The sequence below is a fragment of the Mus musculus genome, chromosome 18, assembly GCF_000001635.26.
Source record: "Mus musculus strain C57BL/6J chromosome 18, GRCm38.p6 C57BL/6J".
NCBI lineage: Eukaryota > Metazoa > Chordata > Mammalia > Rodentia > Muridae > Mus > Mus musculus.
This window is the reverse complement of record NC_000084.6, coordinates 25,493,096-25,511,715: the sequence shown is the minus strand read 5'-3', so window position 1 is coordinate 25,511,715 and position 18,620 is coordinate 25,493,096. Positions and strand designations below refer to the sequence as shown.

General features: G+C 50.6%; 1 protein-coding gene and 1 long non-coding RNA gene across 77 annotated transcripts in view; one reads left to right on the top strand and one right to left on the bottom strand.

The window, feature by feature from the left end:
- The window catches only part of Celf4 (CUGBP, Elav-like family member 4), a 276,901-nt gene that overhangs the window by 242,805 nt on the left and 15,476 nt on the right, over window positions 1–18,620 (top strand). For 17 of the 76 annotated variants that reach the window (NR_155529.1, NR_155531.1, NR_155523.1 and 14 more), the window contains exons 4-10: window positions 6,701–6,826; window positions 7,148–7,227; window positions 7,434–7,577; window positions 8,636–8,783; window positions 10,366–10,515; window positions 14,186–14,251; window positions 15,414–15,494. Coding sequence is in view for 64 of the 76 variants with exons in the window: in NM_001362336.1 (NP_001349265.1) it covers window positions 6,701–6,826; window positions 7,148–7,227; window positions 7,434–7,577; window positions 8,636–8,783; window positions 10,366–10,515; window positions 14,186–14,251; window positions 15,414–15,494 (795 nt within the window). In the remaining 12 variants the exon portion in view is untranslated. Of the gene's footprint in view, window positions 1–6,697; window positions 6,827–7,147; window positions 7,246–7,433; window positions 7,578–8,635; window positions 8,784–10,365; window positions 10,516–14,185; window positions 14,252–15,410; window positions 15,495–18,620 lie in introns of all 76 variants that reach the window. The other 59 variants (NR_155527.1, NR_155522.1, NR_155524.1 and 56 more) reach the window with 9 other exon arrangements.
- On the bottom strand, window positions 3,664–6,620 carry Gm32825. Its single transcript, XR_386110.2, has 2 exons — window positions 6,429–6,620; window positions 3,664–4,475 (listed from the first exon to the last, which is right to left on the bottom strand). It is a non-coding gene; the product is annotated as a predicted gene, 32825 (long non-coding RNA).

Here is an 18,620-nt window from a genome sequence, read left to right as displayed (position 1 = left end):
AGGATCAGAGCAGGCATGCTCAGAGCATTAGAAACTCCATGACATTGGAGGGCAGTCCTGCAAGTTTTCATCATGTAGAGACATTGAGACATTGATTCCCAGCCTGGTAGTCTCCAGTGAGCCACGGAAAACTAATGGTGCTAAGAATGGGACAGACAGAGCCTATTTGGGACCTGGTGGGCACAGGAAAGGGAAATGAGCCGAGTCTGAGGTTGTGTTTGGTTCCCGAGTGTCAAAGGTGAGGCTTGGGGCTCAGTCCCTTGGAGAAGAAGTACTTGGATTCCAGTTGATGGAAGGAGAAGGAGAAAGGGGTGTGTATGGTATGTATATGGTGTGTGTGTGTGTGTGTGTGTAGGAGGAAGCAGAGAGGGTGCACACACATGCAAAGCCTGGCTATCCCCACAGCCCATGAGCCCCCCAGAATCCAGCTCCTACCTTCCAGACCCCTCCTACTTCAAGCCCACACTGCTCATCTCTCTAAAGCAGTGGTCCTCAACCTTCCTAATGCTGTGACCCTTTAATTCAGTTCCTCATGCTGTGGTGACCTCCAACCATAAAATGACTTCATTGCTACTTCATAACTGTAATTTTGTTGCTGCTATGAATCATAATGTAAATATCTGCGGTATCTAACGGCCTTAGGCGACCATTGTGAAAGAGTCATTTGATACCCAAAAGTGTCATGATTCACAAGTTGAGAAACTTGGCTTTAGACTCTGCTCTCACTGAGGCAGGTATACACTCACGCCCAGGGGACACTCATTTCTTCCTTTCTAAGGATTTTTGAGGTCATTACCACATACCCTCCACCTATCACCAGTCCCAGCCCCACCTCAACTCCAACCCCCAAGACTCGCTGAGCAGGGGAACTCATTCACTCAGGCCAGCAGCTGCTCACTGAGAAATCTACTACATGCCAGATCCATTGGTCACTGGCCAATGAGTCAGCCCGGTCACTCATTCATGGAAGAGCAGAGTGGAGTTGGGCTTCATACAGTTGCTAGAAACAGAAGCTATTGTGTGGACCACAGGAAGGACAGGCTCTACCTTGCTTTTACACTCTAGCTGCTGTTTGGAGAGTAGAGAGCAGGGCCTGGAGGTCATATCAGAGACAAAGAGCAAGCAATGGGTAGCGATGGCTCCTCCATCTAAGGAGGGGAAGAGGACAGAGGATGAAGCTGGCTAAAGGGATGCAAGAGAAGGGGGAATGGATGCTTTCTATAGCTTCTGTTTCCTCCCACACCAACATCAAACAACACAGTCCTGGAGGGAACCAGTCAGATCAAGGCCTGGCACTGCCTTTGCCCATGGGGGCCAGAGGGGTGAGGGTCTTCATTTGCATTCCATTGCAGTCTCGTCCCAGCAGCCTTTGATCTGGTTTGATGTCTCCTTCAGCCTCTTCCCAGGCAGTAAGCCTTTCATCCTCAGGAGGCAGTTCCCAGCCCAGCTGCCTGTCACCAGCTCTGTCACAGTGGGGGTTAGGGTGGAGAAGTAGAGCAGAGAGGAAGGGGGGCCTTATTCTCCTCTCTCTTGGGTCTCTCCTGCAAGAGTTCTTCTGAGGTCTGCCAGTTGACCCCTGAGACCCAAGTGAAGGGGACAGCCAGCATGGCTGGCTTCAGAGGGATCCGAAGCCGGCTTTACTTTCCTGGTGGATGCAGGGAAACTGAGAACTGGCTGCATCACCGAAGCAGTGGGTGACCATCCAGGAAGGAGGTCGATCCCTGTCCATGGCCTTCCTGTGTAGAGGACACGTCTGAGGCTGGGTGCTGCCACTGGCAGCAGTGAGGGGCTGCCATGGGGAATAGGGAAGAGATCACAGGGGCTTCTGGACTTGGAAATGATGTAGTCTGGCAACCTTGAAAACTGCACACATAGATGCAGGTTCAATGAGTTGGTGTGGTCCCTACTCATCCCTTTGGACCCATAGATGCTTGACTGATATGGCCTGGGGGAATTAGTGGAAATGTCATATGGAGATGGTCAGCATAGCTAGGACAGAGCAGGTAGAGGTGTCCCTTGTTTTGGCTCCATCCAGATAGGCATCCCAGAGGATGCTAGGGAGCCTCTCAGTGGTCCGACGACCAGGAGGGTGTAAGGAAAATCTGGGACTTCTTAGGTAGTTCAGTGCTCCACACTTTACCTAACATCCAGCAGCCCTGTGGGTGAGCAGCAGAGATGGCTGCTAACAATGACAGTAACAAGCACTTATTGAACACTTGTTCTGTGACAGACCCTGTCCTAAAGAGCTTCAGAAAAGCCCAGCTCACTTTATCCTCACCTGGCTCTGCTCAGGCAGAGTGCATGCCTTGTCTAAAGTTACATAGCCAGAAAGTATGAGAAGCAGGATTCAAAAGAGCCCCGTTTCCTATCGGGGTGCCTAGCTCTTCCTGTTCTGTCAACAGTGACTCCCTGTAATCCACTTAAGAAAGGTTTTAGCTGATCCGTAATTGATATTCACACCCTAAATTCATGCCTGTGGGGCTTCAGGGGTTTACCCAAGAAGGCACCTTCAATGGGGAGCAATTACACAGTAAATGATACCCAAGAGATTCTGGAAAGTCCAGCATGGGATGCCCCTCCCCCAATTCCCTCCCCCCTCCCACCAACCCATGCTCTTTGCTCCGCCCAGAGAAGGAGTTTGCAGACCCTTGTCTTGTATGCACCTGGGTTAAAGCTTTGTGATGTCTCTAGTTCCATCAATGGCCATATGTGGACTGGTCCACAGTCTTAGCATCCCCTGCCTCCTGCCATCCTACTCACCAGCCACATAACCAGAAACCACTGATTCTAACTCTCCTCCTCTGCCCCCTCAACCCCAGGGTTCTCCCTAGCTTGTGCCTCATCAATATGCATGCCATGCCCCACAGCACCTGGAGGGAAGGGGATGAGAAAATTCTGCAGCAGTAAAAAAAGAAAACAGCATTCACTATCTGATCGAGGTCCATGGTACCCCTGCAGCACTCTACCCTTAAGCAGGAAGTATTGTTTAGCGCCGAGGGTAATGGGTTAATCAGACTTTGAAAATTTAACTGGAATTTGAGCATTGTCACCAAGATATTGGCATTTGGCAAGTTAAGTCGCTCTGTTGTCAACCACCCTGACCATTCTGGGGCCAATTGCCCTGTGTGGTCAACAATGTGCTCCCCAGTTGAGGCTGTGCTGGGGTTAGACTGGCTAAGCCAAGCCAAAGCCTGAAGCGCCCATTCAAGGGTTGTCCTTATCGAGCCCTTTTTGTCTAATGGTACAGCAATGCTCCAGGGTTACAAACTCTCTGGTTGTAACAAGGACCCTTCCTTCTGCCACACTGATCTGAAGACCAGGTTAGACAAAAGAGTGCGTGCAGGCGTCTTCATCTCTGCTCAGTCAGAGATTCCTGCAAACGACTCTGCTGCCTTTTCACACACTCCACCAGCATCCTGGGAGGCTCAGCCCAGGGCATCTTATAGGTGGAAAAAGCTCAGAGTCACACTGGGGCTCTGAGACAATAAATCTCTCGCAGGCTGGAAGAACCGGGAGGTGTTATGTGCTGCTTGGCAGGGAGAGCAGACAGGAGGCAAATGAGAAGCAAGGTCCCAGGGTTCTTCTTTGCAAGCCCTGACACCAGAAGGAATCTCCACTACATCCTTGACTACACTGCGGGAAAGAATTTCAGGCTAGCCAGAGTGACACAAAGTTGAAAGTTTATTATAAGGGAGAGCAGCATATGTTTCAGATATAAGCCCTGGTGGGGGGGAGGGGGGACAGGGAGAAGGAGAAGAGGAACAAGGAACGTTACATACTCATGTATAGCTATTGAATCACATGGGAGCAGGTGACAAAGGTGGCCATGAGTTCCCTTGACTCCTTATTCAGACTTTCCAGGTTGTAGGTCTGCAGGTCATATCTCTAGCCCACCTTCTTGGGAGCCTTCTGGGCATAGCATGTCCTCTCTCCAAACTAGCCCCTACTGGCTTATAGCCCAGAGCTACTAGATGTGACCATCCACTAGGAATCCAGACATGATGATTCTCTGGGGCTTCATGGCACAGATTTGGGGTCGATAACGCAAAAGCCTTGGATCCCCGGGTACAACCTTTCCACCTTCAGAAAGAGAAAAACTCAAAAACAAACACCCCCTCCCCCAATCCCGAGGCACATCTCAGATTCATTTCTCAGGCACACAGTAAGTCTCTGAAGGGCCTGGGATGCTCTGCTCAGCCCCTCCGCTGGTGGCTATACACAACTTTACTTGACACCTGGGTCCTCTGACAAGCTCAAGCTTGTATCCCACGGGGGGCTGACATCCAGATGCAGAGCGGAGCTGCCCTCTCTGGGACTGTCACCTACCTTCCAGGATGCCATTCTCCTGCCCCCAGAACTCCAGGCACTTCTGCACATCCAAGGATACCAATACTCCTGGTTTCAAAGAGAAAAAGAGCAGCAGGGGCACCCGGGATCTAGAAGCAGAGGGTAGATGAGACCTTGGCTGGTGGTCACTACATTCCAGAGCAGAGATGATTTTTTGGCCAAAAAAAAAAAAAAAAAAAAAAAAAATCAGGGCAGAGCAAACCAAGAAGAAACAGCATCCATTTCCTTTCCCTATAGCAAAAAGAATCCCAAATAATTTTGCTATTACTCTCCACTAAGCACTGTTGCCCCCACCCCCCCCCCCAGCAACTCCCAGAACCATAGACAGGAAGGCCACATTGCTCCCATTTTATAGACCTAGAAAACCCGAGGCATGAGGCAGTTAGTTATACAGCTGGGCTGCAAGGAAATTGAATATGACATGCTAGGCCTGCCTAGGAGGTCTACTCCAGACTCAGAATCTTCCTAGCCCTTGATATGAATGAAATACAAGCCTTAGGACTAACTCCATGGTAACAAAATCCAAAGAGGAAGGAAGAGTACAGACCAATAATCCTCAGGATCCAGATAGGAACATCTGCATTGTGTAGCCTTTGCCAGAGAAGAAGACGTCTGGAGCCAGTTCTGTTTTGCTGTCTTGTCACTTTGGGGAAAAGTGAGCTAGCTACGTTTTCCCTGGGGTCATCAAAGTGGTCAGCAAGGAGGCAGCTTAGCACCCTGCATGCTTGAAAAGGTCTCCAGAGAACTCCATAGCAAAGGGAGACTCGGGCGGGCGAAAGGACAACAAATAAGGGAGAAACACCTCTGGCCACAGGGAAGAAGCAGGATAGAAAGGCATTGGAGATGAATTTTAATGCAATCAGAAAGCTGCCACAGAGACAATAAAGGAATACATGCAGACATCAGGAGGGTGAGGCGAGGAACTGAGTCCCAGGCTTTAAAGCTACATCACAAAGGAGGTGCCATGCCTTTCTGAAGGGAGGAAAGAGAATTTTTAAGGGGGGAGGTCCAGGGATAAGGAAACGACAGGAGTTTAGTCTTTCGGAAATACTGCCCATGAACTTGGAGTCCTTAAAGGGCACTCGGCTGAGGCAGAGGCAAGCTTCAGATGCTCCCAGGAAGTACTGAACGTTCTTCTGTCTCAGGCTCCCACCCTCCTCTCAAAGGACTCCTTCTAGTCTTCCTCTCTCCCAACTTCCTTTCTTTAAGGCAGTGGCTTTCAACCTGTAGGTTGTGACCCCTCTCACTCACAGGAGTTGCATATCAAATATTCTGCATACCAGATATTTACATTACAACTCATAAGGGTAGCAAAATTACAGTTCTGAAGTAGCAACAAAAATAATGTTATAGTTGGGGGTCACCACAACATGAGGAACCGTATTAAAAGGCTGCAGCATTAGGAAGGTTGAGAACCAGTGCGCTAAGGTTTCTATCCTTCCTCTTTCTCTCATTTCTACCCATCCAGTTTCTCCCTAGGCTTTGCTTCTGATCCTTTTCCTTGCTGTCCCTCCATCCGTTCGTTCCGTAATCAAATCGAGGGCCTGATATTGAAGGACTCGTGCTGCAGCACAGAGATCTAGCATTTCTCTCCAGGGAGCCATCTGGAGATAGGATGTGGGAGGAAAGCCAGACAGAAACCAATCTCACAGGCAAAGCAGTGAGAGAAGAGACAGTACAAGACAGTACAAGGCAATAGGCTGTCCTAGAAGAGGAGTTATCCCAGGACTCTCCAAGCAGAGCAAACGTCACCAGGCAAGGTTCTAGGAAGACTCCCTATTTCACCTCATTTTTTGCACTAGGGAAGATGGGGTTTAGAGGGAGGAACACTACACAAGGCATCCTAGATGACCCTGTGCCCTATGCCAGACGTCAGACCCGGGACTAGGCTTCTCAGAGAGAGAACTGCCTTCTAGCAGGAGGAGGCAGAGGGAGTCGTTGCTATCTGTCTCTTGCTCCTCGCTGACACCGACTTGCTCTGGATGCTCTGCACTCCTCACCTCCCATCCTCCCGGCCACTATTCCGCGCACACCGTAACCTCGCTGCTTCCAGCCAAGCTCCTCCTGCCCACCCCACCCACCTCTGACTGTGAGCTCCATCCGGTCCTGCGGAGCTTCTACCTCACCCTCCCAGTTGCTTTTGCGCTGGCTGAATTCCTTCACCTCTCGACCAGCCCCTCCCTCTCACTCCCTGTTTGGCTGTGAGCTCCGCCCGCTTCCGCCAAGCTCCTCCCCTATCCCCGTTGCCCTCCCTCTCTGGCCTCGCCCTTTTACCGGCGACTCCTCCCCCTCCCCCTCCCCCCTCTGCTCTTCCCCTGGCCCCGGTAAGCATCTCCTAATTTTGTTCTAGAAGATAGAAAACTCTTCGTGGGTATGCTCAACAAGCAACAATCTGAGGACGACGTGCGCCGCCTCTTCGAGGCCTTCGGGAACATCGAGGAGTGCACTATCCTGCGCGGGCCGGACGGCAACAGCAAGGGTGCGTGTGTGTGTGTGTGTGTGTGTGTGTGTGTGTGTGTGTGTGTGCGCGCGCGCGCGCGCGCGCGTGCTCACTCAGGCCTGGGAAGGATGCTCGTGCCACCATCAGGTGGTCCTCGAGGAGACCAAGAGGAGTGGAGGCCGTGGGTCTCACTGCTCTGTGCCCCTTTCTGTCACGGTCTTGTCCCCTTCATATTTTATGCTCTTGGGGGGGGGGGGGCAGGGCACGTCCTCTCTGCCCGCCCTGTCTCTGTCCGGTATGTCTCTCTTTTTCTCTCCCTGGGTACTCAGGGCCATGGCTCAGCCTGTCCTATCCCCACAGGGTGCGCCTTTGTGAAGTACTCCTCCCATGCCGAGGCACAAGCCGCCATCAACGCTCTACATGGCAGCCAGACCATGCCTGTGAGTGTGACCCTCGGGGTGCGTGCAGGGTCTCATCAACCTTACCACTGTTTTTCAAGCCAGAAAAGATGGGGTTTAAACTTGGTACCCGTGGGTGACCTCGGTTTAGTACCCCACAGAAAGCGCGAGGGGTGGGACGGGTCAGGGCAGGAACTCTGGGGGTGAAGACTGGAACAAGTGGATCTCATGTGCCACCCTGGCTGCAGGGAGCCTCCTCCAGCCTGGTGGTCAAGTTTGCAGACACTGACAAGGAGCGCACAATGCGACGGATGCAGCAGATGGCTGGCCAGATGGGCATGTTCAACCCCATGGCCATCCCCTTCGGAGCCTATGGCGCCTATGCTCAGGCAGTAAGTGGGGGCAAGGGTGGGCAGGGGTTTGTTCTGGCGCTCCCGTTGCCCCAGCCCCAGAGAACAGGGATGCCTACATTGTTCTGTCCCCAGAGCAGAGAATGCCAGGCACAACGTCAGCGAGTGTAGTCTCAGGAGTTAAGAGGAGAATCCAGGTAGGGGTGGTTGCCAGGAAGAGGTGGGGTGCTGTCCTTATTTTTGAGGAGGAGTTCCCAGAGAAGACCCTTGGTGGGGTAGCCAGAAGGTTCACCCCTGTACCCTACCCTCTTCCAAACCAATGTGAAGGCTAGAGAGCTCCAGTGCAGTAATAGTGAGGAGTTTGGCCCTCACTCCACAAACTTGACTTACAGAGGTTTTCCTTAGTTACCTCTGGCTGGAATTGTGAAGTGACTCAAAGCTTCAAGTACCCACTCTTCCCCTGCCTCTGCCCCCAACAACTTGAGTCTTCCACAGCTGTATCCTCTCTAAAACACTGCCCTCTTCTGCCTCCAGACTGTATCCACCATCACTGCATGGTGGTGCTGATGTCCTCCAGGGTTCTGGCTCTAACCCTGTAAATATCGCTCTCTTCTTGAGCAGAGTCTAGCTTTGACCGTTTACAGCAGCCTTCCCAGTCCTCACTCACCTTTGCAATAACATTTGGGGGTCTAGTCACGTTTCTCTTGTCTCTTCTATGTGACAAATTTGAGCAGAAATTTACCCTGTTGAGTACATATGGCTCATCCAACAGGTCTGTAGGAATCTGGGTGCCATTCTCCAGAACAACATGCCTTACACAGACTGGGGAGCATAGATAAGAGTGAGCCTCTCTCCTTCACCCTGCAAAACGCAGATCTCCAAAGGCCCTACTGTTCCTTTTAAAACCAGCCAGTCAGATCCCAGGAAAGTGGAGACTAAGGCAGGCAAGAGAGAGGCCTCAGGGCTTTCTAGGGGTAGAGACCAGAAGATTGTGTCAGGTCCCCGATGCTCTTCGAAGTCGGTGTCCAGGAGCTAAGCCCCTTGTGGGAGGGCTGCCCCTCGGGAAGCCTGTGATATTTTTTCCACTCCCTCTGCCCCAGCTGATGCAGCAGCAAGCAGCCCTCATGGCATCGGTCGCGCAAGGAGGCTACCTGAATCCCATGGCTGCCTTCGCTGCCGCCCAAATGCAGCAGATGGCGGCCCTCAACATGAATGGCCTGGCAGCCGCACCTATGACCCCAACCTCAGGTGAGCCAGTCAGTCTCTGACCTGGGGAAACAATATCAGGACCCAGGCTCAGGTATCACTACAGCTACTAGTGTTTCATTCTATAGTAAAAACACATAGGGTCTAGGCCCAAGTACTTTGTCTCAAAAATGTTCTGATCTGTAGGTGTCCAAGGGGAGATGAGATGTGGGTACCATGAAATCCACAATAAGATTTCAGGGGGATATAGTTTCTCTCAAGTTGTTCATCCTGGGTCCTTGTCTAAAAACAACTCATTTTTATCTTTATTAACAGTCAGTGTCTGGGAAAAGAGAATGACATGAAAACATTCCCATTTGAGGTTCAGCATAGCTCTGCCTGTACAGTCGCCATGGCCTTTCTCTTTAAGCCAACCTTGACGAGTGGACATTTTCCAAGAAACTACACAACCAGTTAGAGAACCACATGAGACATCCATGGATAAGCACTGGAATCAACCCATCTCACAAAACATGGTTTTGATTGACTCTTGGCTCTTGTCCAGTACAATTTTGCCTCCCACCCTTAGTATATCTGGCAATGTCCACAGACATTTTTGTTTGCCACAGCTCATAACAGAGAGTGCTAGCATCTAGTGTGTTGAGGCCAGGGAGGCTCTGCCACACATCTCACAATATATAGGTCAGCTGCCTACAAAGAACTATCTGGCTCCAAATGACTAACGGGTCAACACTGAGAAGCCATCGGCTCTAAGTCTAAGGATGAGCTCATATGGTAGGCTCCCTTTGACCAAGCTTTCTGGCTCTCTGTACCAGACCACAGCAGTGAGGCCCAACTATTTCTTTCCAAGATCAAAGCCACAAAAGATTGAGATATCTCTGGGCCCAACTAGAACATCACCCTATTATGTAGTTCTGGTCCCCAACCTCAGGGACACTCATGGGACTGGGAAGTAGGTCAGCCTCAGCTACAGTACAGAGATGGACTGTTTCCATCCTGTGGGGCCTCAGCACACTAACATTCCTCTATCTTGCTATCCACCACCCGGAACACAGAATGTGTCATTTGTCCCTAACACAATCATCACTACCATGACCACCACTATTGCTTCTACTGAAGGAAGTCAAATAGGGCTGAGATTAGACTCTGAATTGTCACCTCTTCCTCAGCGTAAGGATCTAGAATTCTCCTCGGGTTGAAGAGCAAAACTTCTTGGGAGAGGCAGATAAGCCTGTCACAGACCCAAAAAGGACTAGCCAATCCTGACTTGGCTAGAGTGCACAAGAGCTACTGAAAAAAAAACAAAGGGCCAGGTGTGGTCAGAGTCAATAACACTGAGGAAAGTCTGTATGCTCTAGGTTCAAGGATAACACTCAGTGGTTAGAGACATCTTCATGGGGTAGGGGGCTCTGCCTTGAACAATGAATAATCTGAGATGAATGAAAACATTACATTCAAGAATTTAAGCCAAGGCATAGTTTGCCACCAAGATAGGGTAGCTATGAGGGCCAAAACTGCCCCAAAGCCCTGGGAAGTAGCAAAGTAGAACTCCGTGCTCACTCTTCCTCACCTTTGCCACCCTTGCCTTCTCTCTTCTCCAATCCCTCTGCCTCCCCCAAACCAGGTGGCAGCACCCCTCCAGGCATCACTGCACCAGCTGTGCCTAGCATCCCATCCCCCATTGGGGTGAACGGCTTCACGGGCCTCCCCCCTCAGGCCAATGGGCAGCCTGCTGCGGAAGCTGTGTTTGCCAATGGCATTCACCCCTACCCAGGTAAGTCCTTCCTTCCCTGAGCAGTAGACATCTTGTCCATTCTTCCTTGACTCACTGTTAGAAGAAGGAATACACAATTACAGACCTCTGATCATGCCCTGGTGGAACCACAGATGTGACAGAAGAGGACCAGCCACCTTCCAGTTTCAGGAACCCTGTAATGAGAGAAAAAGGACCAAAATCGTAACATATGGAATGTCTTATTATCAATAAAAAAAAGAAAATTCTATTCCAGGGACTATGTACAGGAAGAAAAGACACAGGAAGTAAATGTACAACCCAGGTAGAAAAAAGAGGCCAGTAACTACAAATTGATTAAGAACTTGAGCTGTAATAACTAGGAGGGCAGGAGCTAAAAGAATAACCACCTTTAGTGATAAGTAACAAAGGACTCATTGGGGAAGGAACTGAAGGTTTTTGTTGTTGTTGTTGTTGTTTTGTTTTTGACGGACATCTAGACATTACATTCCAATCCAGTCTTTGCATGCGCGCGCACACACACACACACACACACACACACACACACACACACACACACAGAGTCAGAACTTCGGACAGCTCCTGTTGGACAGCTCCTCGGTCTGTGTTCAGGAGGTGAACTGTGAAAATGAAGACCGGTTCTGGTTGCTGATTGACTTTGCTCCTGTCAAATTAAGTGGAACTCACATGGCAAGAGCATGCAACTGTTCTGAAACACTTCTTCTTTCTTATACAAAGGATGACAGGTACCAGGGCAGGGAAGCAGAGTCCCTAGTCCTAGACTAGCATAATAGAGATGTGGCTGTCCTCCTTTCTGGAGATCAGAGGAAGGGAGTCATAAAAGCCAAGTCTTCACTAGATTCTAGAATTTCAGGACATTGGATTGTCCCCTAGGAGGTCAAAGTTGGGTTGAGAGTACAATATTCACACCTTCCTACTCCATCTTTAAACAGCACACCTGAGTATGATCAAGAGGGAGTGTTCTCTATTGAAGATGACTAGAGAAACAAGGGAAGTGAGAGTTCTGCAGCCCTAGAATGAGCTGTCCTGGAGACCAAGAGTCAGGAAAAGGCCTGCTGGGAAAGGGCAGGGTTGTTAGGAGGTAGACCCAATAAGCACCAGAGGCCAATCTTGTTAGAGCCCAGGGGATTTGGTGTGCTGTTTAAGGATGGGGACTCATGCTGGCACAGGCTGTCAAGGAGGAGCTTGGCCTGCTAGAGGCAAAAGTGACCCTGCTAATCTCAGGCTTGTCGCCTGGGATATGCTACTGCTGGCACATCTGGGTGTCTTCTTCCTCCACTCTTCCCTGCCTCTAAGCCCATCTGGATCGCCAAATCCATCCCCACCCTCACTCACATCTGTGAGCCATTTTTCTGACGGAGCTTGGAGACACTTCTTTCCCCTATCTGTAACAATCTGCCACATTCCATAAACAATTCCCTGACAGACCCAGAAGAGGGATGAAGGGAAGGAAAGGAGAAATGTAGTACATTAAAAAATTAATTTACCATCTTTAAATGCGTAGTTTGGAGCCACCGTAATGAGCGAGATCCTTCAAAATGCTCACTTTTGGCAGTTACTAATGAGGTCGTTAGGCAGAGAAGCAGAGAGGGGTCTCTGCGTGCTTCTCTCCAAATGTTAGCCCCACTCGTTTCTCTGTTCTCCCATTTTGCTCACGACCATGTTGAAAGTACATAATGTGTGCGGTTTTAACGGCCATGCACAACACTGAAAGAACTGGCTCTGACAAGCACCAAGAGCTATCTATACTTTCTTCCCAATGCACTGTTTACGGAGCTCCTCGCAATATGCTGGGCACTGCCTCTAAGTTCTGCAGATTGTTTTGCACATTGGCTTCAAACTTCGTGCAGTAAGAAAAGGGCACCATTTCTTACATGCAAAAAGGTGTTGCATGGGTGAGCATCTGGCAAGACCGAAACAACAAACCAGATATGGCTTCCACTCTAGAGAGCTCAGAAGAAAGCAAAGGAGACAGGTGAGAGGGAGCAGAAATTAGCTCTGCCAAATATCACAGCTTGGAATTCTTGGCTCTAGCCTCCAGCGTGGGAAAAATGTAGGGACTGGACTTTGGGTTGGGACAGTCTCAGGCAGGGAATAGCTCGCAGGATTCCTGTTGAATTTCCTCCTGCTAAGTAAAGCCACACTTTCTGTACACACACATGCACACACACAATTCCTAAGAGGTATTATATCTGTCACCTTCCTGTCTCTAAAGACTTTTATCCCAGGTTGTTCTCAATGTTCCTCTGAACCCCAGGTGCTGTTTTCTGGAGAAAATTTAGCTGAAGGTTCATGGACAAGAGCTTATAAGGATGTGGGAGTCCTCCCTACTAAAGGCATTGAATCCTGACAGGCAGTTAGCCTGGCTGCTGAGGGTCAAAGGGCACTTGATCCCAGGAGGCCTTTTTTTCTGCCACCTAGGGTTTTTTTTGTTTCTTTCCGACATAATGGAGTTGGATCCTCCCAGTGTGTGGACAGTTATCTCCACACATCTTCCTGGGCCAGACCTTTCTTCCAGTCAACATCACTGTCCTTGGTAACCAAGGGCTGCACACACTGCTGGCCCATACTTTATTCTTCTACTGAGATCTTAGCAACAACAAGGGCCAGAGATAAAGCAAAACTTCCCCCAGCCCAGCTTCCCCAAAAGTCTTGCTAAAGTTCTAATACAAGGCTTTTCTTTTTCTGGCTCCTTGATTTCTCTGGGAGGTATCTTTCTCCAAGTCCTGTTGGCAGACCCAAGGGGGAAGATTTATTTTGCTTTCTATTGCTGTGGTAATAACCATGATAAAAAGTAACTTGGGAAGGAAAGGGTTTATTTGGCTAAAATATCAAGGGCTACAGTCCAGTGGGAGATGCCAAGGCAGGAACCTGGAGCCAGGAACTGAAGCAGAAGCCATGGAGGAGTGCTGCTTAGCGGAATGATTCCCATGGTTTGCTCAGCCCACTTTCTTATACAGCCCAGGTCCACTTGTCCAAGGATGGCACTACCCACCATGAGCTGGGCCCTCCTACATCCATCATTAATCAAGAAAATGTCCTACAGACTTGCCTAAAGGGTGGTCTGATGGAGGCATTTTCTCTTTTGGAGCTCTTCTTCCCAGAGCTTTGTCATGTTAACAAAAAACTACCCAGCACAAGGACAGAGTGTCAGGGTGAGTCCTCCCAGAGCCTTTATTTCACTCGTATGGAATCTACAAGCTGGTGGTGTTTGTTTGTTTGTTTGTTTGTTTGTTTGTTTTAATTTACGGCTCCTACATTCTTTTGGGAATCTGTGAACAAAAGGCCCCCAGCCTGAGCATCCCTGGATCCCGATCCCTCTTCAAGACAGGGCCATCTTGTCTCCCCACCGAGACCCTCATGGTCTGGCATCTCTTCCCAGCCAGCATAAACTTCTGCATGAACTGATCTCAGCCCCACCCCAGGCCAGCTTCACAATGCGCTTCCCAGTTAGAATGAACAACTGTGTATCTGCTCAAGGTTCTGGGTGCAGAAGAGAGAACCCCAACAAGACCCAGCTCTCAAGGTGCCCGTCTCAGCTGCCCTGTCTCAGGGACAGCCTGTAATAACTAGGAAGGCAGCACAGCCACAGTGGTATCTTTGGGCACTGTGGGGATAGGGGCTAGTTTGGATGAGCATCACTGACCTCTACTCTTTTGCCTTCTTGCAGCACAGAGCCCCACCGCAGCCGACCCCCTGCAGCAGGCCTACGCTGGAGTGCAGCAGTATGCAGGACGTTAGTATCATGCAGCCTCTTGCCTCTTTTTCTCACTGTACTTAGGTCTCCACATACCTGCACCAGGGGTGCCTTCCTGTCCAGATCTGGTGCCAGCTCTGTATAAGGAAGGGAGTAGTAGAGGCTCTAGATGGAAGGAGGGGGTGGTGCTGGCAGAGATACTCTCTTCCATTACCACTGGGCTGTCCTCTCCCTCAGGTCCCTACATGGCTCTGTGGCATGGGGGTGGAGGGAGTTGGTGAGCCAGAGTAAAACAGCGACATTTGATTTTCTGTCTGCATCCCACTGATTGCCAGGACCAAACATGCCTGGTGGTCTCGTGCTACACAGCCACAACACAGCTATGTTGATTGCCACTCTGTGCAGTTCCTGGTCTCTGACCCAGGAAGCAGAGGCCAGGCGGGTTTGAGAGGAGAAGGGACTCTGGAAGGGAAGCAAGATGGAGTCCAGAGAAGAGGCAGCAAAATGGACAGGCAGGCAGAAAGAGAAGGCCTGGGGCCAGCAGGTCAGGTGTCACAGAATCCAGCCACACTGTCAGCCAAGCCACTTCCTTTGTCCCATCACTTGGCTGCGTACTCTTTTCATCCCTTCTCAGACTGTGCCCACTGTCTGGCCTGCCTGAGCCGCTTCTTCAGTGGCTTTGGAGATCTAGTGATACCCCCTGTGGATGACAGGGCTAACTTCACAAGGTCAGAGCTCAGGAGAAGCAGTCCTTGCTCAGCTAAGACAACGCTCCACTATTGTGGGCCCTATCCCAGCTCTAACCTCAGGCTTTGTGGCTGTGGGAGCTGAGCAGGGCTGCCAAGAGAGATGGTCCTCCTGCCCTCCCTCTGACCTTTTCCAACCAAACAGAACATCAGGTGCACTCCCGGGGAACACACATCTGTACTCCATCAGACAGCGTTTTACTTCTCACCAGGTATCATCTGAGAAGTGAGGACAGGCCAGCTGTGGTTGTTTCAGATTAGAGTTGCATGTGTGTGTGTGTGTGTGTGTGTGTGTGTGTGTGCATGCGTGCGCGTGCATGGCTGGTGGCCCTTACCAACACTGATCTCTCTCTCTCTCTCTCTCTCTCTCTCTCTCTCTCTCTTCTGGCTTCCTACCCTGTCTGTGTCTCTCTGCACCCTGTTGCCATCTCTTGACTTTCTCGGCTCTTCAGCAGCTGCCTACCCTGCTGCCTATGGTCAGATTAGCCAGGCCTTTCCTCAGCCACCGCCAATGATTCCCCAGCAACAGAGAGAAGGTGAGTCTCTGCCCCTCCCTTCCCCGCTCCCTGAAGAGTATGCTTTACCCGGGCTTCTCACCTCTCCAGGCCTCTGACAGGACCGTGGTTAGATGTGTGCGTGAAAGTGGGTAGGAGAGTTATAGGGCCAGAAGAAGATGTCCTTGCCTATTTATACAAGGAGATGTGCATCCTGTGGGAAGCTCTGAAAACCAAAGTGGCAGCCTGGCCCAGGGGCAGATGATCAGAGGCCATGCCCCAGGGGCCAGCAAGCCGTTCGCAAGGCACCTTCCCCACATCCCACCATCAATTGCCAGTGGTCTGACACAGCTCACAAGTACCGTGGTTTTTAAAAACCAACCCTTGAGAATGGGAAGGTTGTTTTCCTTCTGCAGCAAGCCCTTTCAGTCACTCTTAAACAAGACCTAGAAGAGGTTGAGGATGTATTTGCTGGTGGGGGCCTTGTCCCTGCTCCAGGGAGTTCTCAGCTTTATGGAGATGGAGACCACACAGGCGCATTCCCTGGGGTGTTCGTCTGAGGTCCATCTGCTGTGTTCCCAGTGTGTGAGAGCAGAGCCAGGAGGTGAAGCTCCAGCAGTGGGGCAGCCTTTGCAACCCCGAGCACTGGGAAGGAAATGGTGTCTAGCCTGAGGTAGTCAGGGAAGTGAGGTGCCTTAGGAGCAAGTAGAGGACACTTGCCTTCCCTGACAGGTAGGATTTGGCCAGTGTGGAGGGCAGGGAGAAATAAATGCTCGTGGCTAGAAGGGCTAAGCAATGGAGGCAGGTTTGTCCTGTACAGGATACACATACCCTCCCAGTGACCGGGAAAGAATGGCAGCACTCCTAGATAGGCCCCATGGGCAGGATGAGCTGTCTGTGGCTACAGTGCAGGTCTAATGAAGAGGGATGCCCTGGAAGGTTGTGTGTAGTTGTCAGAGTGTTGGTAGAGCACGACAGGCAAGACCAGAGCCTTGGTAGAGACTACGTGATGTCACTCGTTGGGTTCTGTTCCAGTAAGCAGAGAGCCACAGAATTAGCAAGAGAGGAAACTGTATGAGCAATTGTCTCAGAAGCCCTGCCTCAGAGAGCTGGGCTTGAGAAGCAGGGACAACAAGACCTCATCTTCTTCAGTTTCTAGTAACAGCGACCTGTAACAAAACCTGTCCCAGAAGTCCACAAGGCAAGCTCTATTAGTTTCCGAATGTCAGATGTGTGGTCGCTGCAGCAGATTACACCAGTGATCTGGGGTTTTGGTTACTACAAAAGGACTTTTGGAACACACTGATCCAAATCCTATTGGTGGAAAGATTCCCTTAACAGACTTGTAGCCCCCAAATGTTTGCAAGCATGTATTTCAAACTACACCCCCTCTGGGTCTGACTCTTGTATTGGTCATCTCCTGCTTAGGTGACTCCACACACGTCACTCTACTCCATCACTTACACAGTAAAGACTGTGAGGACAATTCCTTAGAGAAACGCGTGTATCAACTCACTTAGCTCTGCTCTCCTGTACCCCATGCAGCAAATGTCTACACATAGCCCTCCTCCACCCAGTTATCATCTCTAAAACCTCGCAGGGGATGTCCCCATGCATCAGACAGCTCTGAGGGCCGCACCATCACATTTCCCCAAACCCAGGACCCGAGGTCTGCGGCGGGCTTTTCCCTTTCCTTATCCCTGTGCCCTGCAGTAGCTGAGAACCAACTTCCACTGTTGAGCTGGGCAGGAGGGAACAGTCTCTCAAAGGCCCTGTTTCTCCTGAAGAGCCTGCCTTCCTGCAACCCAGACCTTCCTCAGTTAAGTCAGAGCCACAAGGGATGGACCAGGTGATCCAGCCACAGAGCAGAGAGCTGTGCCCAAAAGGCCACATGGCTCCTGTTACTTGCTCATCTCTCACTGTACTCAGATCCCTTAATGAATGTGTCTTAAAAGCCTATGAATCTCCAAATCCTGCTGCACATTCACATGTGCATGAGCATACACACACACACACACACACACACACACACACACACACACACACACCACATCTTAGTGCCATACTAACCCGTCACACATGACTGCCCTTGCTACCATCTTTAAACTCAAGTCTCCTGCTTCCTGCACCCTTGCTCCCAATTCCCATTCTGTCTGCCCTGTGGGCCTAGCTGTGGCTTTCTTCTCACAATTTTTCCAGCTCTGTGCAACCTTAGCCACACCCTGCTCCCCATACGAGGCCCTGTGCCACAGTCCTCTTGGAGTCCACAAGTCCCTTCCTTGGAGCTGAAATATTCCATAGACCCATCACTTTCCCCTGACCATGACCTATGGGCTCCCTAGGGAAGTATAAGGCAAGAAGGAGTGGGGCCTGAATGCAGAAACTGACAGACACATGGTGCATACACCGTTGGGTTAGGACACTGGGAACAAGTTTTGGGCTTGGAAGGAGGAAGACTCTAGCACACAGAAGTAGGGAGGTGTGTGCTATAGGTATGGGGCATCAGGAACAAAAGACATTACCAAGCATAAGGTGAGCCTAGGGCCCAGGAGATGTGAAGAAGGGTGGGACAGAGGCAAGTAAAGCCAGGTTCCACTAGATGTATGAAGCCTGGATGGGAAAGAAGGCTCTACTCCTTCAGCTTCATTGCAGTTGATCTCTTAGAACATGCTCAGCTACCAGAACACAGTGGTATCTGGGTAGATCCCTCCTGCCAGCTCCTAGTCTTTGAGCTGAGCTTGAAAACCAATAGATGCCTAACCCTGTCCCCAGGCTACCTGTTGCACGGATGGCACAGGATCTCTGGGATGTCTATGGCTGCTGCTCTGCATGGGTCTACATGTGGTCAGGGAGAGCCACTTTCTATCTCTGTAGCTACACGTCACCACTGCTCTGGGTTGGACTGGATTCTGTGAATGATCATTGTTAATTCTGCGGACAATAGCGGCTCCTAACATCCCAGTTAGGGTAACATAGGAGGGAAGGTTCAGCCACATCTTGCAGACAGGACTGAGATGATGTCTCGGAAGGGCCATAGAGGAATCTACATTTGGAGTCAGGGTCCTAATTCCAAGGCTGTTTTCAGCATGGGATAGAGTAGAGCCATCAAGGAAGACATGAAGAGTATAGATGAGAACAGGAGGGGAGGCATACGCTGGTCCACGGGAG